A 21,343-nucleotide genomic window follows, 5' to 3' on the forward strand; every position below is an offset into this window, starting at 1 on the left:
CAGGTTTTGTTGCATGGTGGAATCGTAAGGAAGCTCGTGGCACCATTTTCCTTGCGGTGTCTACCTTACATGAAGGCATACGTGATTACTACGGACATACTACCAATGCCGTCGAATCGTTCAATAACCCATTGTACCACCTAAGCAAGAGGCGGCAAAGCATTATGGATAACTTTCGCTGCGTGCTAAAGTATGTACGTCGATACGATTGAAAAGCAATCGATCATTTCTTATGAGGCGTCCCATCCTACTACGGCCTAAACAATGTCACGCGGAAGAGAAAAGTATCGACGAAAAAACGTGTTCGCAGTAAGCGAAAGACGGTTGACAAGTACAAAAACGACGGTCGTGCTCCCGACACCGCTCAGGTGTTGAAAAAGGCAAACTGGAAGAACCGGAAGTATACTGTTGAAGTCAGCGATTGTGATACCGGAGGAGACGATAGCAGCAGCAGTGAACAAGACGGTGATAAATGGCCTATTTATGACAAAATTGTGCCACGTGATATACAAGATAGCGACTGGGAGAAAAACGATGACGAACATGATGCTTGGTGTGTCGATAGTCAGGCTCTAGAAATCAAGTTCACGTTGAATCCGATTGTGAAGGGCAAAAAACGAACTCTGGTCAAGAAAATGACGACAGCGACATCATCATTGAAGATGACTCCGGCAGCAGCGAAGTCCCATTTTACACCAGAAACGGCAGCGTAAACCGAGCAGATGATTTGCTATCATTGTCATCGGATGAAGAAATGGACGATGGATCGCTTCTGCCGTCTCAGTATTACGATGGCTATTTGCTCAACCTTCGCTGCAACAGTAATGGTTCATATTATATTGATGCTCCAATGGAAATGATGCTTCAATCTATCATGCCAAATCTTTCCATAGCCGGCAGAATCTCTTTCAATCAGAATAATGATTATGACGAAGCGTTACGCCGAGCTTATTTACTGTATCAGGCCAATGACAAGAAGAAACGTATGATGAGTATGCGCGACTTACGAGATTTCGTATGGATGAACACAGAGTATGGTGCATACTGTCTTAAACCATGAATAAATTCGATCACCGACATGAAAAAAAAGGAATCCTATCAGGGCTGTCTGAAATGAAGTTATCGATATTCTGCGACGTAGAACATGTTTATAAAGGTACTCTTAACACATTGTACGTTTTTGTTTTTTGAGAAAAGCATTTCTCATCGCTCTGATAGCCTTTGAAGTTTTGTCAGGATATGAAAAGTTACTAAGTAGGTGGAGGATTTCGACAGTTGTTTGGGCAAGGAGAAGAATTTTTTTTGGCAGTGTGTAACCATAGATGTTCCAAGGTTACACACAAATAGCTGGCTTATCCAGTAATATGAGTGCGTTACTGCTCTTCTTACTCACCCATTTTCCCAATAACACACCTGTGGTGAACCACATTAATACACTGCTTAAGATATCAACAATAAGATATTCAGTTAAACATTATATCATACAAGAAAACCTCTCACTCAGACGATTTACCTTACGTGAGTAGGACAATGAACCTATCAACAGGTACCTCAGCCATTACAGCAGCCAGCTAATGCTGGTTTCAAAGATGTGCCCGATTAACATAGCGACTTCAAGAGAAGTTCTGATACATCCTTGATCCATCCTCTATCACATAGTTTATCCACTAAATGGATAAACTAATATCGCCGTCTTAATAGCTAGAATATAAAAAAGCTTTGAATAAAACATCATCTCAAAGATACTTGATTATGTTCCTTATTATTCAAGCTCTATCATTACAACGCCTAACAATGGCTCCTATTTCCAGCAAACAAAAACGCGCCTTAGAACAGCTTCAAAGCTCAAAAAACGGACGATTTCAAAAAGTTGCAAGACTAGAAGAATCGCCAATTGTTGAGAACCAGACTTCATCTGATGTGACTGAACAAGAATCAAACGTCTTTGAGATTCTCACTGCGTTCGAAGAAGCAACAGAAACCACAACGACAACGACGACAGCTACCACAACAAGCCAAAAGTTTCCTATTATTTGGGACAATAAAGCAGATGCGAAGTCCCGTGGCAAATATTGGGGACATGGCAGAACCACCAAATACTAGCAGCTAGAGAAAGCATCAGAAAAGAAGAAAGGGAATTATGAAATCACTTCCTTCTTTCATAGGGATGATGAAGTAGAGGTTGTGTTGGAGGACTTTGTGCCAGTGCTGACTGTCGAAGAAGCATTTTTGAAACTTACCCCAATTATCCAACCTGAAATGAACTCAAAAAAGGACAAGGAGCGAAACATGAGCGACTATGAGCTACGATTGAAAGGTATTGCGGTGCAGGGAAACGAAGTGCGAAAAAGGAGTGTGATTACTCGTTTACAGCTCTTGAAAAAAGGCTCGAGGATTGCTTGGATCAGGTATCTCCACCTGATGAACCACCTGCAGAAATTCGCCGTTACTACAACCGTTGCTGGCGCTATATTCATGCATATAATGAAATGAAAACTGGAAGCGAAGCTCTTAAGCTAGTTGAAAAGTTTACGACACGCAGATATCGCTCTCATAGAAGAAGCGGAACAGAAGATTAAATCTACACGTTACTATCAATATACAAAGAAATGTCTACTATTGGATTGGCTGACAATGCCTACACATGTAGCGGCTATTCTATTATCCAGCGGCACTTTAAAAAATCTCAATTTTCGACAATTCATGGTTTAAGATAGTATGCACCTGCGCTCCGCAACCCGAGTGGAACGCGATCCTTGCCGGCCAAGGTATCGCACCATGCCACGATCGCTCTTGCCCAACACCTCTTGTCTACCTCGGTTACCCCCTGGCATCGTCAAAACCGCAGCTCAAGTTCTTCCTTGACCAGATGCTGGTGAACATACAACAACACTGCCAGGTGCATCAGCAGCGCGGTCTATCCGTTCGCGGTCGAGCCCTAGTCCTGAACACCTTGATATTATCAAAGCTTTGGCACGTTCTCCGCATAGTTGGCGCCAATGATCATGCTTTCCATGCGAAACTCCGTAGCATTTGTGGCAAGTTCTTAATGCATCGGATGTTCCCGACTGTGGCGTATTCCAAATTATGTTTACCACGATCAGAAGGTGGTATCGGCTTACTCGATCCAATGACTCAACAGAATGCCCTCCAGCTGCGGTGGATTCAACCCATGCTGGAGGAATCGGGTATGTATCCTCAGCATATTCTACTTTTAATCCATCAAATACTCGCCACCGCCAAATTTCCATCAGATCACCGGTTGCTGTTGGCGGACCCACAGGCAAGGAAAATAGGCGCCATCGATTCTTCTTCTCCCGTATCCTTGGTTTACCGCGCTGTGGACAAGTTGGACATGGACTGGGAGGCACTTCGGATCACCAAAGCAACGGCACTACAATTACCTCTGAAAAGTGTTATTGCCACTATCCCCTCAGTGCCCCAACCACGTCGACCTGGATACAACAAACTGCAAGTCCGAGATTTGTTTTATTACGACGCCACACACCAACATTTACTACTACGACAAAGAAATGATCCAGCAACAAGGCCGATCTTGCTTACACGATTTACGCATGACCTTGCTGCCTTTCGCTTCATACTGAAACCATTTTTCGCTCGTTTATGCCTCCCACCACACCATACTGGTGGTGGCCATCCCACAACACCTGGTGATACCGACTTCACACCATTCAGCCGTCAGCTACTCAATCAGCCTGGAATCACCGACAACAACACCAAACACTATCGTACTGCCATCATCGCCCGACTCCACCCGACGCCACCCTACTCTACAGTAAACTGGCATCTCTTTTGGAAAACGCCTATGGATCATACCACCAGAAACATTTTTTACCGGATTTTCCATGGCACACTGCCCACCGCAAGTCTACTTTACCAACGCACTACCAATTTTTTGCCGAATCGCACCTGCTCTATTTGTCGCCAAGATGAAGACACCCGTGACCATTTTTTGGTGCAATGCCCCCTCAAACGGGCGGTCTGGATAAATGTTTGGCAACACTTCATGTATAGCGATCCGAATCTCGAGTCTACCTTGATCTTTATTACAACATGCAAGAAACCGTATCATCATTTCACTGCCAAGCAATTACTATGCTTTCTCTCATACATTATACTACATATTTGGCGCGCCCATTGGAACCATATCTTTAACAATATCCCTTTTTCTTCTTCACATGTATCCGCAGATGCCATACATGCGATACAAACTTATATGGACCTTTAAAAAAAAAAAAACCAACACCAAACCCCTTTCTTATATATACCTACTTCTGTATCTGTATCTTTTCGCTCATCAGTGTTTTGCGGCCGCAGGCACATTACTTCTTTTGAACATGTGACTTGTATTTTAATAAAATCTCAGAGGCTATCCACCTCTCATACAAAAAAAAAAAAAGGGTATTACTAGGGACACTCCAAAAAAATGACTCGACACTCCATTTTTCCTCAAATAAACCAAATAGTTACACAAAAATAAACAGATGCTCTATAAATATACTAACAAAGGACTATTAAAGGAAGAGGAGTATTTGGAGTGTTGCAGTCGCCACGATGGCGTTGTAGGCGTTTGGAGTGTTTGGAGTGTTTTTTGGAGTGTTTAGAGTGTCTGGAGTGTTTAAAGTGTTGCAATCGCCATGATGGCGTTGCAGGCGTTTGGGGTGTTTGGAGTGTTGCAATTGCCATGATTGCGTCGTAGGCGTTGAGCTTATGAAATTTTTTACTACTACGATGACTGATAAAGCTACGAGATGTCTATTATATAAGTTGACAAGTTTATAAAAGAAAAAGGATAAATCCCCTTTTCTTCCTCTCTCCCTTTTCTATCAAAATGAACGCTACAACAAGAACAGATACCATGGTCGATCTTATTGGCACCAAATATGATTCGAAAAATCAGCTCCGAGCAAAGGTTCAAGAGATGGCCCTAAAGAATCAGTTTGCAACATCCACCAAGCGCAGCAACAGTCGAAATATCTACATCCACTGTATCCATGGGGGTGTCTACAGGAACTGTCATGACATCGACGATGATGAACGTGAAAGACTGGTATCGACACAGAAGACCGGTTGTGCTTGAGAGCTCTTTGGTTCACATACATACAGAAAATCAAAAAATGGGTGATTAAACGTGTCAGCAGCGCCGACAGCCACAATCATTTATTTGACAGTAACGCAGCAGCATCTTACCATCAACATCGAAACCCAACAGCTGATATTGCCAGTCGCATCTTGTCAATGACAGAGACTTCTATCAAACCAGCCAAGATTTGTCAAGAGTTACAAAACAACGACGAAGGCACAATCGTGACGATCAAGGATATTTACAATTACCGCCAAAAAATATTCAAGGACGACAAATCTGGTGCATTCAGCAAACTATTCAGCTTCTTGGTCAGCAATCAATATATCGTAAGATATCGCATAGATAGGAAAACGGAAACATTGGAAGCATTGTTCGTTACGCATCAAGTTGGCTTGGAAAAAGCAGGCGATTTAAAGAAGTCATCAGTCTCGATGCGACGTATGGAACGAACAACAGCAAGATGCCGCTAATTAACGTTGTTGGGATCAGTAACCTTGGTACGACGTCGCTACACAATATATTAATTGCATCAGCAGTCGTCGTCAATGAAAAAACCGACTCCTATCTGTGGGTTATGAGGACCATGCGTGATACTATTTGGCCCGAAGGTGATGTCGGTATCTTCATTACTGATAACGAGAAGGCGCTCATCACTGCCATCGATACTATCTTTCCGAAATCGATTCATCTTTTATGCGGTTGGCACATGGCGATATTGCTTGATTTACAAGTACAAAGACGAAGAGAAATTCGAAGAAGCAATCAAGGAATATCGCCAACTAGCGGAGGATGCAGCAGCAGCAATGATCGAACAGGCAGAAAAACAAGATATCAAAAAGGTTGAAGCAAAAGAAAAGAAGCTGAACGATAAAGAAGAAATCGATGAAGAACAAGAAAAGAAGCCTACAAAAAAAGAGGAACTGCGAAACAAAAAAAGGGAAGACAAGGAAATGAAAAAAAGAAACAAAATCGCAGTTGCCCGTAAGACAAAAATCATCAATTATCTCGAAAGGTATGTATATCTTACTTTGTAACGGTTTGCTTGAAATTATGTAGATTAAGTATGTGATAAGGGTGATTTAGTTAACTCACTGTACCCTCGCGTTATTTTACGTCTAGTGTGCTCACCTACAAGGATAAATGGGCTGCACCGCAGGCTGGAAAGCAGTTCAACCTTAATGTGCGAACCACATCACGAACAGAAGGGACTCATTGGATCATCAAAGATACTATGCAAACGACGGGCAGCCTCTATCGCACGTTTGAAGCTATTAACGAAGTCATGAAGAAGACAGTAAGCATTCTATATTCTCACTCATCTCCGGTGTTTGCTATTATTTATATGTAGCGATATGTAAATAAGCTAACTATAATGCTAGTTTGAAACAGAAAAGATGGACTACATACACGAGCTTCGCAACACTCCACTTTTCACAAAGCGTGAGAGTGCAGCTTTAAGGAACCTTTTCGGCCATGTCAGTTTCTTTGCTTTGATCCGAATTCGAAAGGAGCTTGACCGTGCGGGGAAAAACGTAGGCAATCAAGTCAATTGCGACACGTTGGATTGTATTTGCACGAGTAGAATCAATTTTGGTTTACCATGCCAGCATATGATCAACCTAAAAGGTCCTGCTGTTGATTTGAATGAGATTCCTAAACGTTGGCTTCTACAGTATGATTCAGGTATGTACTATTATACAGCTTCATCTACTAACAATAGCATGTTGTCGATACCCTCTCATATGAATGTGCTTCCTGTGTATTATATAGCTCTATTTGAAATTAAAGACCCAGCGGTATTAGTTGACCACCAGATGGAGAAGCTCGTTACAAACTTAAAGAACAAAATCATTTCCCTGGAAACCGAACAAGGGAAAGTTAATCTCTTATCCCGTTTTGAGGAGATCCTTGAGGAAGACGTTGAGACTGTTGATCTCGCTGAAGTCACGTTTCCTGAGCCAGTTGCTACGAAAGGAAGGCCCAAGAATACGAAGGACAAAAGGATCCCATCTTCTTTTGAGACCGAAAAGAAAGAAGAGCTGCTTAATGCTGTTGGTAACGATAAGCCTAAAAAGGCCCTTCACACCAGCGAAGTACAACACGACGACTATGTCCTTTCAACATCGAAAAGGGATCAAGAAACTGTGTATTTGGAACGTGCTCGTAAAAGGTCAGTCTTTTTGTATTCAGAACAATACTTCGTCATATGTACTATTCCCATTTTATATTAATAAATGTATATATGATTGTACATATAGGATTCGTACCGAACCTAAACCAGAGTCTTTCTCCTTTTTAGTTCACCCAGATATTCCGAGGGATTGCATTCATGGGACAGTTAATATTGCTTCTGACGGCTGGTGTAGCTTCCGCACCATCGCGCATTGCGTTAAAGGAGACCAAGAACAATTCATGACGGTCAAAAGGGAAATGCTAGAGTGCCTGCACAAAAACAAGGACATATATTCGAAGTATTTCATCAGCATGTATGACCTTGCTCGCCTCGAGGAGACGATCGCTTTTGGCCTTGACTACACCCGCAACACTGAAGGCAAATATCTAAGGTGCCCCATCAAGCATTGGTTCTACACTCCTAGTTGTGCTCAACTTGCTGCTGATACACACAGACGACCTATTGCTGTGTATCCAGACAGAGATGACAAAAACGAAAATGGAATGTACTGTACGGCGCCATTGTTGTTAGTACCATTTGAAGGACCAGGAACGAATGCTCGACCGTTACCTCTTATCATGCAGTTCGTTTCAGGATGTCATTGGCCGACATTAGAAATGAGAACTGCAAAGAAACTACAATGGCCTTTTATCGAACGATCGGTTGTAACAGCTTGTGAAAAGATGGGTCACACGCATGATTTGCGCAAAAAAGTTTGGAGATATTCGGACATCAAAAAGGTCAACATTGAGGAAAATGTTTAGAAAGAAACAATTTTAATAGATAGTTTTTTCTTATGCATCTTTGTGATGCTATCACATATCATTATCAATTTTCTCCTATTCCTTTTATATTAAAATTAACATTTAATATACATACTTATGATAAAATCAATAAATATCAACTCAAGCTTTATTTCGCTTTTTGCACTCCATTTTGCACTCCATTTTGCACTCTATTGTCTACATCCTGCACTCCAACATCAGAAGGTCCATCAAGCGATATATTTATAGAGCAACTGTTTATTTTTGTGCAACTACTGTATTTGGTTTATTTGAGGAAAAATGGAGTGTCGAGTCACTTTTTTGGAGTGTCCCTAGTAATAGCCAAAAAAAAAAAGATAGTATGCACCATACCAGAAAGGAAAGTGGCAAGATACAGCTGTGTTTGTTGAACATTTCGTCACAAACCTGTCAGATCAATTGCGCCAATTATTTTCTATGCAGACAACCCGTACTACAATTTTTAAACAAGGACATAGAGCTGTTCAGGCAGGACAACAGCAGCAGCAGGAGCAATATAATCCATATCGACCCAATCCACATGTTAGCTGGTTGTTTCAAGCATCCGCTATCAATCCTTTCGGTACAGCATCTACATACAACTACGCTACACAACTACGCCAAACTTCTGCAGCAATTCCATCAGTCGAACGACCTCCTACTACTGTCATCCGCGGATCCACCTATAACAACCTCCATGAACCCATCTTCCATGTCAGTGCTCCGCCGGATAACAATACGGCACCAGCTGGTGGTGGTGCCTATGTTCCAGCACTTGCACCTACTATTCATGATCAATCACGTCAATCACCTGAGATGGATGTTTTTGGAGGCAACGGCGGCAGCGATGACGGTGGCAAGCGAGGAAGCTGGCTTTTGAAGGAAATTGCAGTACGATGGCAGCAAGGGTCGGCAACGGGCGCACGTGCATCCTAGCATCACAGCAACAACCGATGCAAGCAGTGTCAATAACGATAGTTCTGCCTTTAATACCACTGACGAGTCTAAGCAGCAGAGACCTCAACACATTCAAACAGATTCTGACGATAACAGCAATATCAACAAAGGAAGAATGTTATGGGACGATGCATTAGCAAGCGCTGGCGGTAGTACAGTAGCGCGGTCAGCTTCAGCCTCATCATATCACTAAAATATGTGACTTAAACTGAGTGATCCAATACTCACCGCTCACACTAAGCGCAGACATGACCAGAAAGGTACTCACATATCTACTACCAACCACGTCAAGCAATCATTTAGCACGCAACGCAATCACCTATTTGAGGATTCACCTTTGAACATGAAAATTAAGAGAGCAACAGTCTTCTTGTCCTTCTCATTGATTAGCTGCAAACATTTAACTATACATCACTGGAATTAAAGGCAGTGTATATGTGCTGCGATAGGTGCGGGTACACTTATGCGCGGCATGGTCTACATATCAGGTACAACGATTGCATTATGTAGCAAAAAAAGCAAAAGCAGGAACTGGCCATAGCTGTAATGCAGAACAGCATTAAGGGACCAAACAGTGCTTCACCGCATTGCCTCTGTGCAGTAATGGCATCAAGGCTTTGAAAAGAAAGGAAGCTGTCAAAGGGGTAGTGTTTGCTGCCGTTATGCCGTTTGCATCGTTGACGCGTGCATCGATTGTTTCACTTACGTATTATCATATGCTGTTGATGCTTTTAACATATATAAAGGTAAACGGCGTACCGTTATTTTATTGTTCGGTCTCTGTATACTGCGTATGTAAGCTATACATGAGATCAATAAGCAAAAAGCAAAATTTATAATAAAGCATTTATTACTTGAAATCGTATACTGTACAAATGTAAGTAACAAAAGCGTCTGTAGAGGGAGAGGTTAGAAAAGCAGCGTCCAAACTCCTATGCAACTGCGGGAAAACTGACAACTTAAAGCCTTCCGTATTTTATGTTTAACCTTTTTTAAAAGCGACACCATGACATCGCCTGCTAATGAAATTGAAAAAGGTGGGCGCCTCATCTTTATAAGATTAAAGTTTTCTGCACCTTCTTTCTCAAGACAGATCATATCGTCCAGACATTAACAATCTGACATACACGTTCAGTGCTCGCCGATCGTGAACGACTTGCCGACGAGATCTTGACGAACAAACAAGCCGTAAGAATCCTTCCTTCGTTCAATGCTGAGTATCTGTCGTATTTGAATGCTCAATCCGTTTTTTCAAATAGGTCATTGACTATGATCGGAGGAGGAATGGAAACCGCGAAGGCTTAAATCAGTTAACAAAAGGCAACATGAAAAATGGTAACACAGTTCTTCCGCTGTCCGCGAGCGAAAAAAATACGAGAGATAGTGTCCTCTAAACAACTTGATTCAAAAATCTTAGAAAAGAAAGCATGGATCATGAGTGGTGATATGTTTTTCAAGCTACCTGTCAAAGATGCCAAAGAACATATCGAAAAAGGTAACGGTACCCGTTACGGTAGAAGAAAAGCATACGGGTTTGCAGAACATACTAAATGAGAACCGTAATGGGTCCTGCCCATACTTAGACCAAAAGACGTTGACGGATAAAATTGATGCAGCACGGCAAACAATGAAAGAAAAAACACAAAAGTTGGAAGGATTCGATATGAAGGGATTTGATCTGAAGAGTATATCGTCTGAAGATCTGTACGGTATTACCAAGAAATAACTACTACTACTACTACTACTACTACTATATATCATGACTCAAAGATTTATTGTTGTATACTGAGGATATGGTGATAAGAGAGGAACGGAATCCAAGGGAGAGTTACATACATTAGCGTGCACTTCTATTTTCGAGCATCACATGCATGACATCATAGCATGATGATTCGTTTTCCTCTTGCACTAGTAAAAGTTAAAGAGTACTATGGCATTTAAGCGAGCAACGATGCAACAAGTAGCAAAGTATTCAAAAGAAAAAGTCCCTCTTTTACTATGCATATATTACGAGCCTGCTCTTGTCACACCAACAGTGGCTATTCTCGGGTAATGCACCCACACTATCTGAATATAGGCCGTTCAGGCTATTGTGGGGAAAGAAACAGAAAGAACTCGGGTGCAGTTTTACCGATTTTAACCGGACTTTTTTTTTTATTAAATTCTGAGACCTTGCTGACACAGCATTTTGTTGTTTTTCTCTTCTCTACCTTCTACAATCGATCATGGCATTCCGAGCACCGTTAGCCAATTTGACACGACACTTTGCTACACATACAGCCGCTACTGTGCGGCTACAGCAAGCACAGCTGAAGCGCAACATTTTCACTCCTGCATGGAATCATACACGTATTGCCTCAACTACTGTTCCTCGGTCATTCTTGGCTTCGCAGCAACAGCAAGGTAACTTATATGCAGCAATAAAAAAGCAAGAAGAAAAGGAGAGGAACCACATACTCACCGAATGTATATCTAGTTCGCACCATGTTTATACAAACGGAACCGACACCCAACGATGACTCGCTGAAATTCATTCCCGGCGTCCCCGTCATGGGCAGCGGCACCGCCGAGTTCTTAGACACACGAACCGCCATGAAATCGCCACTCGCCAAAACACTATTTCAAATCGACGGTATTGGAGGCGTATTTTTTGGCCCTGACTTTGTTACGATATCCAAAGAGTCCACAGCCGAATGGCAATTGATGAAACCCGACATTTATGCTGCCATCATGGATCATTTCAGTTCCGGACAACCTATAGTGTTTGATGCCAACGATTTGGCAGCATCCGACACTGCGATCCATGAAGACGATTCAGAAGAAGTCCAGATGATCAAAGAGCTGTTGGACACGCGGATCCGGCCTGCGATCCAGGAGGATGGTGGTGATATCGAATACTGTGGGTTCGAGGGCGGTATTGTCAAACTCAAGCTCAAGGGCAGCTGTCGTGGCTGTGACAGTGCGGTGGTCACGCTCAAGAACGGCATCGAGAATATGCTGATGCATTATATTCCAGAAGTCGAAGGCGTGGAGCAGGTCATTGGTGAAGAGGAAGGCATTGCTCTGCAAGAGTTTGAAAAGCTCGAGCAAAAGCTGGGCGAGAAATAAATGAACTTCCTCCTTGTACCTTGTATATCATGAAAAAAAGCACTATGAATATAAATATATGCGTATAAAATAGACTTGATCCAAACCATCAACAAAATGGGATTACACAACTTATCAATGCCCTGCTTTTTCTGGATTGTTTGCTTTTTTAAAAGCAGCGGAGTTCTGCATGGTTTCGTGGAACGCGCTGAAAGGGTTTGAGGCCTCGCCCTGTTGTAACTTGCTTTTTTTTAGGTTCCAAAAACCCAAAAAGAAAAGACCCCTCTTTTTCTTTCTTGTACTTGTTCTGAACTCTTTATCCGACTATGGATTTCCTGACGAGGGGCTACATTGCCATACGAGGCGACAAAGGCCAGCCGCAATCTGTGGACGAAACCATTGAAAAGTTGGCAGATTGCCTTGAAACGGCGACCTTGTTAGAGGACAGACGAGCCGCGGTGCTTAGCTTGAAGGGCCTCGTACGAGATTATCCTGAGGTATATATACAAGATTTACACCTTGAGAGAAAAAGAGAAAGAGGAATAGGACGAGTGGGAATTGGAAATAACATCATACTGCTCAGTTGGAAGACTGATTTTGACGGTGTTCTCTATTTCTGTTCCATTCAGAACGTCGGTGCGCAAGCGTTTCCCGGCCTTATTAAAGTTTTGCACAATGACTATAAAGATGGAGACATGACAAAGTCGATTCTCGAGACTTTGACTGTGCTTTGCTCAGTCGAACGCGAGGTAAAGATACTTTGAGGAGAGAGAGAGGGAATAAACCAACAGTAAGCGGGTCGAATAAGCTAAAGCAAACATAAAACAGAATGTCGCTGAAGATAAGGGATACAAGTACACAGATCTGTTTCTGAAGGTATGGACCATGACGGGGCGAAAGAACAAGCCAAATATATTACGGACGACAGAGAGACGACACGGCTGATATACATGATGGAAACTGACTATGAATGTATTAATACAGGACTCGTCGAATGTATCTATTGTGCTTGACGTTCTCGAAGAATTCGACTTCTACCTGAGATACAGCGCCATCAAGTTATTATCGACGCTTTCGTATAATCGTAACACTGGCATTCAACAATGCGTTCTTACGAGTCCCATGGGTATTACACGGCTCGCCGATTTGTTAAACGACAAGCGAGATATCATTCGAAATGGTAATGGGTTTGCGAACATATAAAGAAATGAGGTGATAGAAATTCGGTTAAGCTGAATTGATGTTGTATATTATAGAGAGTTTACTGTTGCTGACATCGTTGACACAAAACAACGCCGAGATCCAAAAACTTGTCACGTTCCAAGCAACATTTGAAAAGTTACTGACAGTGATTGAGGATGAGGAGGGTATTTCCGGTGGCATTGTTGTTCAGGACAGTCTGATATTGATGCATAATCTTCTGAAATATAACGTATCCAACCAAGTAAGTATTTTACTGGATTGAGACTCGGCTGCTGCATGAGTGGGTATGTTGCCCCTGACAAGAGAAACATATATTGTCCAGATCTATTTCCGGGAAACCAGCTGTATCCAACAAATCCCTGGCTTACTTGGCTACGTGGGCGACAGTGAGGCCGATCATGTCCCCTACTCATATGAAGACTGGCCTCCACAAAAAGTGGCCAACACTGTGCTTGTACTCGACCTGTGTCGCATATTGACCGAGCCCGAGGGCGTCAATACTGCCACGAACCAAAAGGCAATGGTTCAAAGCAGCATCTTGCTACCTATTGTGCAACTGGGTATCTGTTCCAATGCACCTGCGTTTGTCCGTACAGGAGCAATTTATTCGATTGCCTATGTTGTATACAACAATCCAGCCGTCCAGGAATTGTTTGCAAAGACGGTGGTGGCGACGCCTCCGCGCTTAATTGACGGGGAAATCGATCCAGCTGCACCGCCAGGATTACCTCGGCCCGCTATGGTGTCTTTGATTGCTATTGCTGCTGCAGCTGATCCGGACGTCGAGTATAGCTACACCAGTCGTGCCGCTGCTGCTTTCGCCGTAGCATCTTGTTTGCAAGGCAATGAGGAGGCGCAGCTGGTTCTCGCTTCTATGCTCAAAATGCCACCAGACGATAACGTCAATTCCCAATATACAGGTAAGGTTTAAACCTTCCATAATAGAGAAGGAGAAAAGTAGGTGATAGGTTGGTTTAATTGCTGTCAAATGGGTTCTAATAACAGTATGGTATATGTGTATGTGTAGATAAACCATTCTCTGCCGGATCACTATTATTGGAAGCTGTTCAAAACTGGGAACTATCTGCAGCTGATCCCTACAAGGTCTGGTTCTCCTGCACAATTCTATCCCATGTGATTATGGGCAACGAACAAGCGAAAAAAATAGCTGGCAGTATCGTGTTTGGTGATGAAGCAAACGGCGAAGAACCTGTGCCACTTTTGCATCATATTATGGCTCAACTGCTCATGGCAGCCAAAAACCCAGGCACAAACTGCAGAATACCAATTGGTTACCTATGCTTGTTGTGCACTTGGCTTTATGATAGCCCTGAATCCGTCAGTTTATTTCTGTCCGAAAGCACACATATCCAGTTTGTATGTCTTTTGTTTTCTTTACTTGCGAAACGGTGTATAGGTTTGAGAAAGTTCTCATTGTATATCCGTTACTTTCTTTTGATAGTTAATCCAAGAGATTCAGTCATCTGCAAACGATCCAGTAGTCCAAGGTTTGGCTGCATTCCTGCTAGGTATCACTTATGAAAATAACAATGATCCAAATACGCCGCTGAGCAGGTAAGATTATCATTATCATCAGGGATGGCTATATACAGGCAATGTGATATGCTTGGTAACCGTACTTAATCTGTCACTTTCGCTTAGAGAGAAATTACATACTATCCTGTCAAGTCGCATCGACTTATTCACCAGCTTGCTATCACGCTTGCGAGATAGTCCTGCTGTCAAGAACGCACCACAATACCTGGAAATTTCGCCCGAGGACGAATCCATTTCTTTGAGCACAGGCTCTTTACCGTCGCTTCTCCTCGATAATGCATTTGCGGAATTCTTCAAGGATACCTATGGTAAGTAGTGATTATTTTCTAATAAACGGTTAATTGACTCTATTTCTTTAAATAGAACAAACAACACGAGCGCTTAAGCGAAAACCATCTAGCTTCAACAAGTCACCTTCAGGTATGTAAAGACAGGAAGGAAAACATGGGACTCGAGGAACTTAGAGATGAAGAGAGAGATAGTGAGACTACTATATGCTTATACACGAACGTGGATAAGCGATCTTGTAATACCTGAACTAATAAAATTTATATAACCAAATGGGGGCTGTTCTTTTCATTGATTTAATAGGTGAAGCAGCATCGCCTCTTATGGGAGCCAATGTCATTTCTGAACAACAACTGGAATCATACAAAGAAACGATTTCACAACAAGCAAATGAGATCACTCAACTCAAACAACAAGTATCCGAACTGGATTCATGCAAGACGACCATCAGTAACTTGCAAAATCAAGTAGCAGAATTGGAAGGGCGTCTGAAGGCTATGGTAATTAGGATAAGTGATAGAGAGAGAGAGAGCAAAAAGGAGACGACAATCAAACATATCTAAAAGGATATTATATAGCGAACCGATGAAAGTGCATTACAAGATAAAATGTCCGAATTGGAAAGAGGACGGGCTGCTATGCAAGAATCATTGACGAGCATGGAAAAGGAACAAGAAGATTTGCTTGTATGCATGGGTAAGTTTAATTAATGGTTCATTTGATTATTTGGGTTTCTACCTTTCTTTCTTCATGTGTGTGACATGTTTATTGTTGGATAAGCTAAATGATGGTAATGTTGTTGTACATAGGTGAACAAGATTTGGATATCAAAAAGTACAGAAAGCGGTTACGGGACAAAGGTGAACCCGTGACGGATAGCGAAGATGAAGAAGAGTAAAAATGATATATAATAATAAAAATAATGATAATATATAGCAAATTAATTAATATATCGATGAATTGAATGATGGTGATGGGGTCAAAATGATGAAAATGATGATGAGGATGATTTCTGAATGGATGGTATGCTCTCGCTATTCATTGTATAGTAACGATATAGATATAATCACCAAAGAAACACAATGTATAGATAATTATTTTTGATAGATGGATATACACTTCTTTTCTTTTTTAATTTGTGGGTTTTTTGAGAATAGTTCGTGGCTTGCGAGGTTTTTTGGGCACGTGGATCGATGATGATGGATTGGATCGAGCGTCCTGCTGGATATAGAAGATAGGTTGGAATTGAATCGGTTGAGGGACAATGGCAGCTGTTCCTCCTCCTCCTCGCTGTTGCATTGTTGTTGGAGCTTGGGATTGTTGCTGTTGTTGTTGCTGCTGTAACGCCATTAAATGTGGATGCATGGCGAAAATAGGCTGTGGTAAAAACACAGGCGTTGGTTGTGGCGGTCGAGGAGCAATCGGTGGAGGTATAGAAAACCGATGTTGTTGTGGTACCGGTGCAACAGGAACTGTTCCATTCGGGGACGACGACGTGGTTGACGGTGTTGCTGCTGCGGGTAAAGTAATACGTCGTTTTTTAGTGGATGGTAGTAGTGCGGTGGATGATGTTAGTGCCATTTTCGACTGAGGAGAACAAGGGGATGGGGCCATAGCAACATTCGAGTTGTTGCTGTCCCTCCTACTATTGCTGCCATTTTTAGCCTCCTTTTTGGCAGTTAAAACTTGCAATTTCAATCGAGCCGATCGTAGAGCATGGTGCTCCTTGAGTACCCGAGTGAATTGACCCACTGCCCCCGAGTTGGAATAACTTTGCATGAGTTCAAGTGTGGATTGTGAGATACCGCTTCGATGGGATAACACGGCGGGGAATTCTTCTGCGAGTGGTGTAGGTAATGAGTCGCGAATTGCTTGGTCGTGGCCAAAGAACGTTCGTTTGCAATGTGTGCACTTGTATCGATAACTCATCAGGTAAAAGTCGCTGTGCAGATCCAGAATGCGTCGTGCACATGGTGCTGTCGCCCAGCCATGCGATTGTAGTCTTTTACGGTCGCATCCTTCGGATGGACAGTACAAGGTATCGACAAGCAGATGTACGAGCCAGACAAATACACGCGGTCGTTTCATGTTTGCGTAGAGTAAATCAGCTGCATTGTCGTTGCAATTGGTATCCTCGTTGCTACCCTTGTTTTTCTCGTCATTCCTGTGTGTAGTAGCATTCAGACTGTCGATACTTTGACTATGATTAGAGGCATGATTGTCGGTGGTGTTGATGGTATCAGTAATAGCGGGATTATTGCTATTATCATTGGTGGTGTTAGCGGAGACACCGTTTGCGGAAACTGAGACTGCGGTAGCTGTAGCAGTAGCAACATCAGCATCAGTGCTGCTATCAGCATAGGGCGTTTCCAATTCTACTCTTGCCACGGGTGGTGTTGAAGTAGTGGCTTTCCACAACGTAAAGAATGGGTTCGGCGGCGTAATCCAGAACGTGCCTTCTTCATAACATTTGGGTAATCTAGATTCCCGTTCGTGCATTTGCTTGGTCAGTTCGAGTTGAAGTTCGCGGAAATAGTTTGCTAATGCGGGGCCGTCTTCCTCATCGCTTGGAGCGGCTGCAGCAATCGCGTCTATGGTTTGTTCGTGTTGTTGCGGCTGCTGGTGTTGGTGTTGTGAAGCCATTGATGCAGCAGCAGTATTGTGATTATTGACTTCCATGATACTCAGAATATTTCCCATGCAGCTGTTGTATGATAGAAAAGGGTTAAAACGATTGTGAAAAGGCGTTGTGGGGTTTGAAGGAAGAGAAAAGAATGGAGGATGTGATGTTTGGTTTCCACCAGTCTGGGGATGCAAATTCTGGGCGAGTCCATCATGCGCAGTGATTGGTGCAGTGGATATCTCCGTTTCTGACACCGGCTGCCATTGGTTCACCAAGCGATGTGATGCATCGCTCTTCAGGCATTCGAATTTCTTGACAACACCTCTACCAGGCCCCATTATTAAGCTCTTCTGGGGCCGTGTCTCTACGAGCACTCTCGCCAATCACATCGCAGTAAGAACTGGGAACCGCTCCCCCGCCACCAAACCACTTGGCACACACAACAACCCCACTTGCTGTCGCCTAGTATTCATTTTCTTTTGTCTTTCTTGCTTTTTATAGTAGAACTATTTGTGACGCTTGATGGTCGAATGCTATCAAAGACACAAATCTCGAGCACTCGGTTTTACTATACGTCTTTGTTTTTCTAGAACACTATAAGGGTGACATAACCTGATCAAATTCAAGCACGCACAATTAAGCGTTCGTGATATATTTTGTGAGTAAAGAAAAAACTTTCAAAACACACCTCGTCTTCTTTTTTATATTCTTCGACTTCCCAACAGTCACTTGCCGTCTTCTTCATCTCCGCTTGCTCGGTGGGGTGGGGGGCTTGCCCTGGCTGGCGCAAAAACTTTTTTTTTGTTTGCGATCACCCCGAGGACTCCCTTCTTTCTTCTTTTCCTTACAAAACCTTTTTTTCTTCCCTTCTCTTTGAAAAAGGAGGTGGAAAAAAAGGATTTTTGGGGAGAATGATGACAGCTTTGGTAACCGTGATATAAGTAATGCAAATAAACAACATTAGTGCTGTTAACCCCAGCTCTTTTACGAACTGGCTGTGTTTTCATCGCGTTGTTTTTGATCATTATCTTCACAATGACGATACACAGGCGAATGTCTGACCACACCTACACACACACACACACGCAATAACCACGTCTGTATTCTTTCCTTTGATTCAAGAACGCATGCTATTATAAGGTAAATTTCCTAACAAGCTTTCTTTTGTGGCTTATAATGTGGTTGTTGGATTATACAAAGAAGAGAGAAAATGATGAAAATCACATATGCTTGAAGCCTATCGTGATACAGTAAATATCTCTAAGAAGTCCTGATTCTTCCCTCTTCTTTGTGGATGTCTGGTGTGTGGTCGAGAAAACTGGGAGGAGAGAACTGGTGGCTTATAATTCGCGAAAAATGGTTACTAACTTTAATCGTTGAACTCTCAGGTCTGGTTTACTGCTGTTCTTGGATGACCACGGAGCATCCTGTGGTCCGTGTTAGGAATGTATTACTGTTATCTTGAAAGTTCATCAATAAACGTACTGTACTCTAAAAAACACAAAGGGTCTCGTTTCATGTTTGTACTTAGCTAGTGAGAAGGGGTGTCGGGTGGTATAAATCGTATGGCCGTGAGAGGTTCAAAGGTAGCTCTAGTTCGTAATGTATACCGATACCCACGGATATAATGGGATAGAGGAATGACACTCGTTTATTTTTTATTAGGCAAAGGGACCTTGGGTGGTAAGACTAAACGCTTGTTCCTTTTCCAAAACTCCACCAAGCATCTTGCTGTCTTCTCTGGCTCGTCCTCTTGCAGAAAGTGACCTGCCTCTGGGATAATGTGCAATTGAAATTTGCCTATCCATAAAAGTTAGCCCATCAAATAAACACGCACACACACACACTCTCTCTCTCCCGTACTCTTCTCTACCTTGCATTTGCCCAATCATGAGTGGTTTATCCAACCGATCCGTGCCGGCCAGGATCAACAGCTTTGCAGCTGGGCAGCTCAAAAACTTGGACGATAAATTTTCAAACCATTCTATATGTAATTGTTAATTTAGCACATACTGTATAAACAACACGAAACATTACCTGTCCAATAGGGTGTAGTTTTGGTCAAATTTGTTTTCCAAACAAGGGTTGTACTACTAGATGGATCAATTTCATCTTTGATCTGAACGAGTGGGGGCACCGATACCTTGGCCGATTTCAAGTTGTGCATGACTGTGCCTGATTTTAGACTATTTGAAATATCGGTATATTCCCTTGAGTCTTTAAGAAACGGATGGTAGCCCCCCCCCCGCCCCCTTTTCTCTCTACACCCCTCATCTTTGTGTCCATAATAACCTCCATTGAATAGCTTGTTCTACGGATCCGAATTGTTGTGGTCTTGAGCTCAATATTTTAGTCATTGAAGCGAGTGCGTCCATGGCAGAACCTGTATGTTACGGGGATATGTAAGATTCGAATTGATGGATTCCAGTTAAAAAAAACGATTCCTACTACAGCAACTACTGCTGCTAATAATATCCCTGGATACTTTTAACCCATTTAAAAGAACTGACCTTCCACGACATCCAATACGCACACGCCGACAACATTGCGCAAACGTTTTCGACTTGCTACATCTACAACTATAGATCCACCCATACTAATTTCGATTGATTTCAGTTAAAAAACGAGTATAGCTTAGCACGAATGACACGTACCTATGACCCACTAGAATCAAGTCAGGTTGAATATCGTCTTTGTACAACTGCTGTAACACATTGACGAGGTCTTCGCTCATGGTTTGAAGCGAAAAATCGATATCATTCGATGTATGTGTGTCGCCTTGTTTATAAGAAGCATGCATCTATCCTTAGCATCCGGGGATGATAAATTTGCAATTCACAGTAATAAAACAACTGGGTTTTGTGTTGTTACCATGGCCACGGCCGTCAATGGCTACAATTGAGCACTGTCCTTCGGTTTGCTGCTTGATATGATGCGCTGTCAATGCAAACGATAAGCCTGAATGGCCTGCTCCATGATGAAGCACAAATACAGGATACGCCTTATTGTTGTTAGAAGACGCATCTATCCTATACACCCGAAAAGTGTGTTGTGTAAAAGTTGCAAGAGTCAAGGATTTTGCTGTGGTTTATGATTTTATGATGACAACCCCAAGGCTAAGTTGTTACAAAACAAAAAAAAAAAGGATATATCGGATGTGTCTGGGATGGTTACATCTTGATAACTTTCAAAATACGTGTTCCACGAGACGGGTGCATATTTATTCTTCATACGATCGGGCATACTGGCACGCGAAGGTGACGATAATCTTTACATGTACCGACAATATTAAATAAATGAGCAAATGTCGAGTATTCTTTTAGTTCTTGTCGTTACAATATATATATGCCTTCTCCTGCTTGAAGTTTAATTACCCTCCGTTCAATTCTGCCAAAGTATCACAATCTTCTTCTTCTCGTTGCTCTTCAACTTTTGTATCATTAGATGACAATGGTGTCTCGGCAGATTCCAGATCTAAGTTCTGATGTTTGCTCTTTCTAAATAATTCCTTTTGCAGTGCAGACATGCTTTAACAAGAGAAAAAAAAAGACGCGGAAATGCTAAAG

General features: G+C 42.4%; 8 protein-coding genes across 8 annotated transcripts; 5 read left to right on the forward strand and 3 right to left on the reverse strand.

Annotated features, from left to right (window-relative positions):
* Positions 1 to 164: 164 nt before the first annotated feature.
* BDB00DRAFT_880174 (uncharacterized protein) lies at positions 165 to 1,060 on the forward strand (the record flags this gene model as incomplete). The annotated part of the gene is made up of 3 exons (XM_053127961.1): positions 165 to 190; positions 311 to 553; positions 646 to 1,060. The coding sequence occupies 3 exons, from the start codon at positions 165 to 167 to the stop codon at positions 1,058 to 1,060; spliced, it is 684 nt and encodes a 227-aa protein (XP_052972375.1).
* A 7,440-nt stretch (positions 1,061 to 8,500) lies between these two features.
* BDB00DRAFT_793662 (uncharacterized protein) lies at positions 8,501 to 8,998 on the forward strand (the record flags this gene model as incomplete). The annotated part of the gene is made up of 1 exon (XM_053121233.1): positions 8,501 to 8,998. One exon carries the CDS (start codon positions 8,501 to 8,503, stop codon positions 8,996 to 8,998), a length of 498 nt encoding a protein of 165 aa, XP_052972376.1.
* A 931-nt stretch (positions 8,999 to 9,929) lies between these two features.
* On the forward strand, positions 9,930 to 10,825 carry BDB00DRAFT_863017 (uncharacterized protein). Its single transcript, XM_053126106.1, has 5 exons — positions 9,930 to 10,056; positions 10,155 to 10,207; positions 10,279 to 10,354; positions 10,437 to 10,514; positions 10,603 to 10,825. Exons 1-5 carry the CDS (start codon positions 10,026 to 10,028, stop codon positions 10,743 to 10,745), a joined length of 381 nt encoding a protein of 126 aa, XP_052972377.1. The 5' UTR covers positions 9,930 to 10,025; the 3' UTR covers positions 10,746 to 10,825.
* Positions 10,826 to 11,244: 419 nt separating this feature from the next.
* Positions 11,245 to 12,127, forward strand: BDB00DRAFT_793664 (scaffold protein Nfu/NifU N terminal-domain-containing protein; the record flags this gene model as incomplete). The annotated part of the gene is made up of 2 exons (XM_053121234.1): positions 11,245 to 11,422; positions 11,496 to 12,127. 2 exons carry the CDS (start codon positions 11,245 to 11,247, stop codon positions 12,125 to 12,127), a joined length of 810 nt encoding a protein of 269 aa, XP_052972378.1.
* A 305-nt stretch (positions 12,128 to 12,432) lies between these two features.
* Positions 12,433 to 16,052, forward strand: BDB00DRAFT_880180 (p115 like vesicle tethering protein; the record flags this gene model as incomplete). The annotated part of the gene is made up of 13 exons (XM_053127962.1): positions 12,433 to 12,603; positions 12,736 to 12,855; positions 12,935 to 12,982; positions 13,091 to 13,286; positions 13,363 to 13,550; positions 13,632 to 14,229; positions 14,337 to 14,686; positions 14,772 to 14,884; positions 14,999 to 15,174; positions 15,230 to 15,286; positions 15,458 to 15,654; positions 15,733 to 15,850; positions 15,964 to 16,052. The coding sequence occupies 13 exons, from the start codon at positions 12,433 to 12,435 to the stop codon at positions 16,050 to 16,052; spliced, it is 2,421 nt and encodes an 806-aa protein (XP_052972379.1).
* A 233-nt stretch (positions 16,053 to 16,285) lies between these two features.
* On the reverse strand, positions 16,286 to 18,441 carry BDB00DRAFT_934449 (uncharacterized protein; the record flags this gene model as incomplete). Its single annotated transcript, XM_053129154.1, has 1 exon — positions 16,286 to 18,441. The coding sequence occupies exon 1, from the start codon at positions 18,113 to 18,115 to the stop codon at positions 16,286 to 16,288; it is 1,830 nt and encodes a 609-aa protein (XP_052972380.1). The 5' UTR covers positions 18,116 to 18,441.
* Positions 18,442 to 19,428: 987 nt separating this feature from the next.
* Positions 19,429 to 20,769, reverse strand: BDB00DRAFT_777089 (Alpha/Beta hydrolase protein; the record flags this gene model as incomplete). The annotated part of the gene is made up of 7 exons (XM_053120296.1): positions 19,429 to 19,577; positions 19,651 to 19,761; positions 19,815 to 19,963; positions 20,070 to 20,160; positions 20,288 to 20,373; positions 20,432 to 20,555; positions 20,631 to 20,769. Coding segments are annotated over 7 exons (849 nt in total), but the record flags the coding sequence as incomplete, so codon positions are not given.
* BDB00DRAFT_262800 (uncharacterized protein) lies at positions 20,656 to 21,343 on the reverse strand. Its single transcript, XM_053116698.1, has 2 exons — positions 21,152 to 21,343; positions 20,656 to 21,045 (listed from the first exon to the last, which is right to left on the reverse strand). The coding sequence occupies exons 1-2, from the start codon at positions 21,301 to 21,303 to the stop codon at positions 20,874 to 20,876; spliced, it is 324 nt and encodes a 107-aa protein (XP_052972382.1). The 5' UTR covers positions 21,304 to 21,343; the 3' UTR covers positions 20,656 to 20,873.

Source organism: Zychaea mexicana (genome assembly GCF_025766255.1).
Source record: "Zychaea mexicana strain RSA 1403 chromosome Unknown BDB00scaffold_221, whole genome shotgun sequence".
Lineage (NCBI taxonomy): Eukaryota > Fungi > Mucoromycota > Mucoromycetes > Mucorales > Lichtheimiaceae > Zychaea > Zychaea mexicana.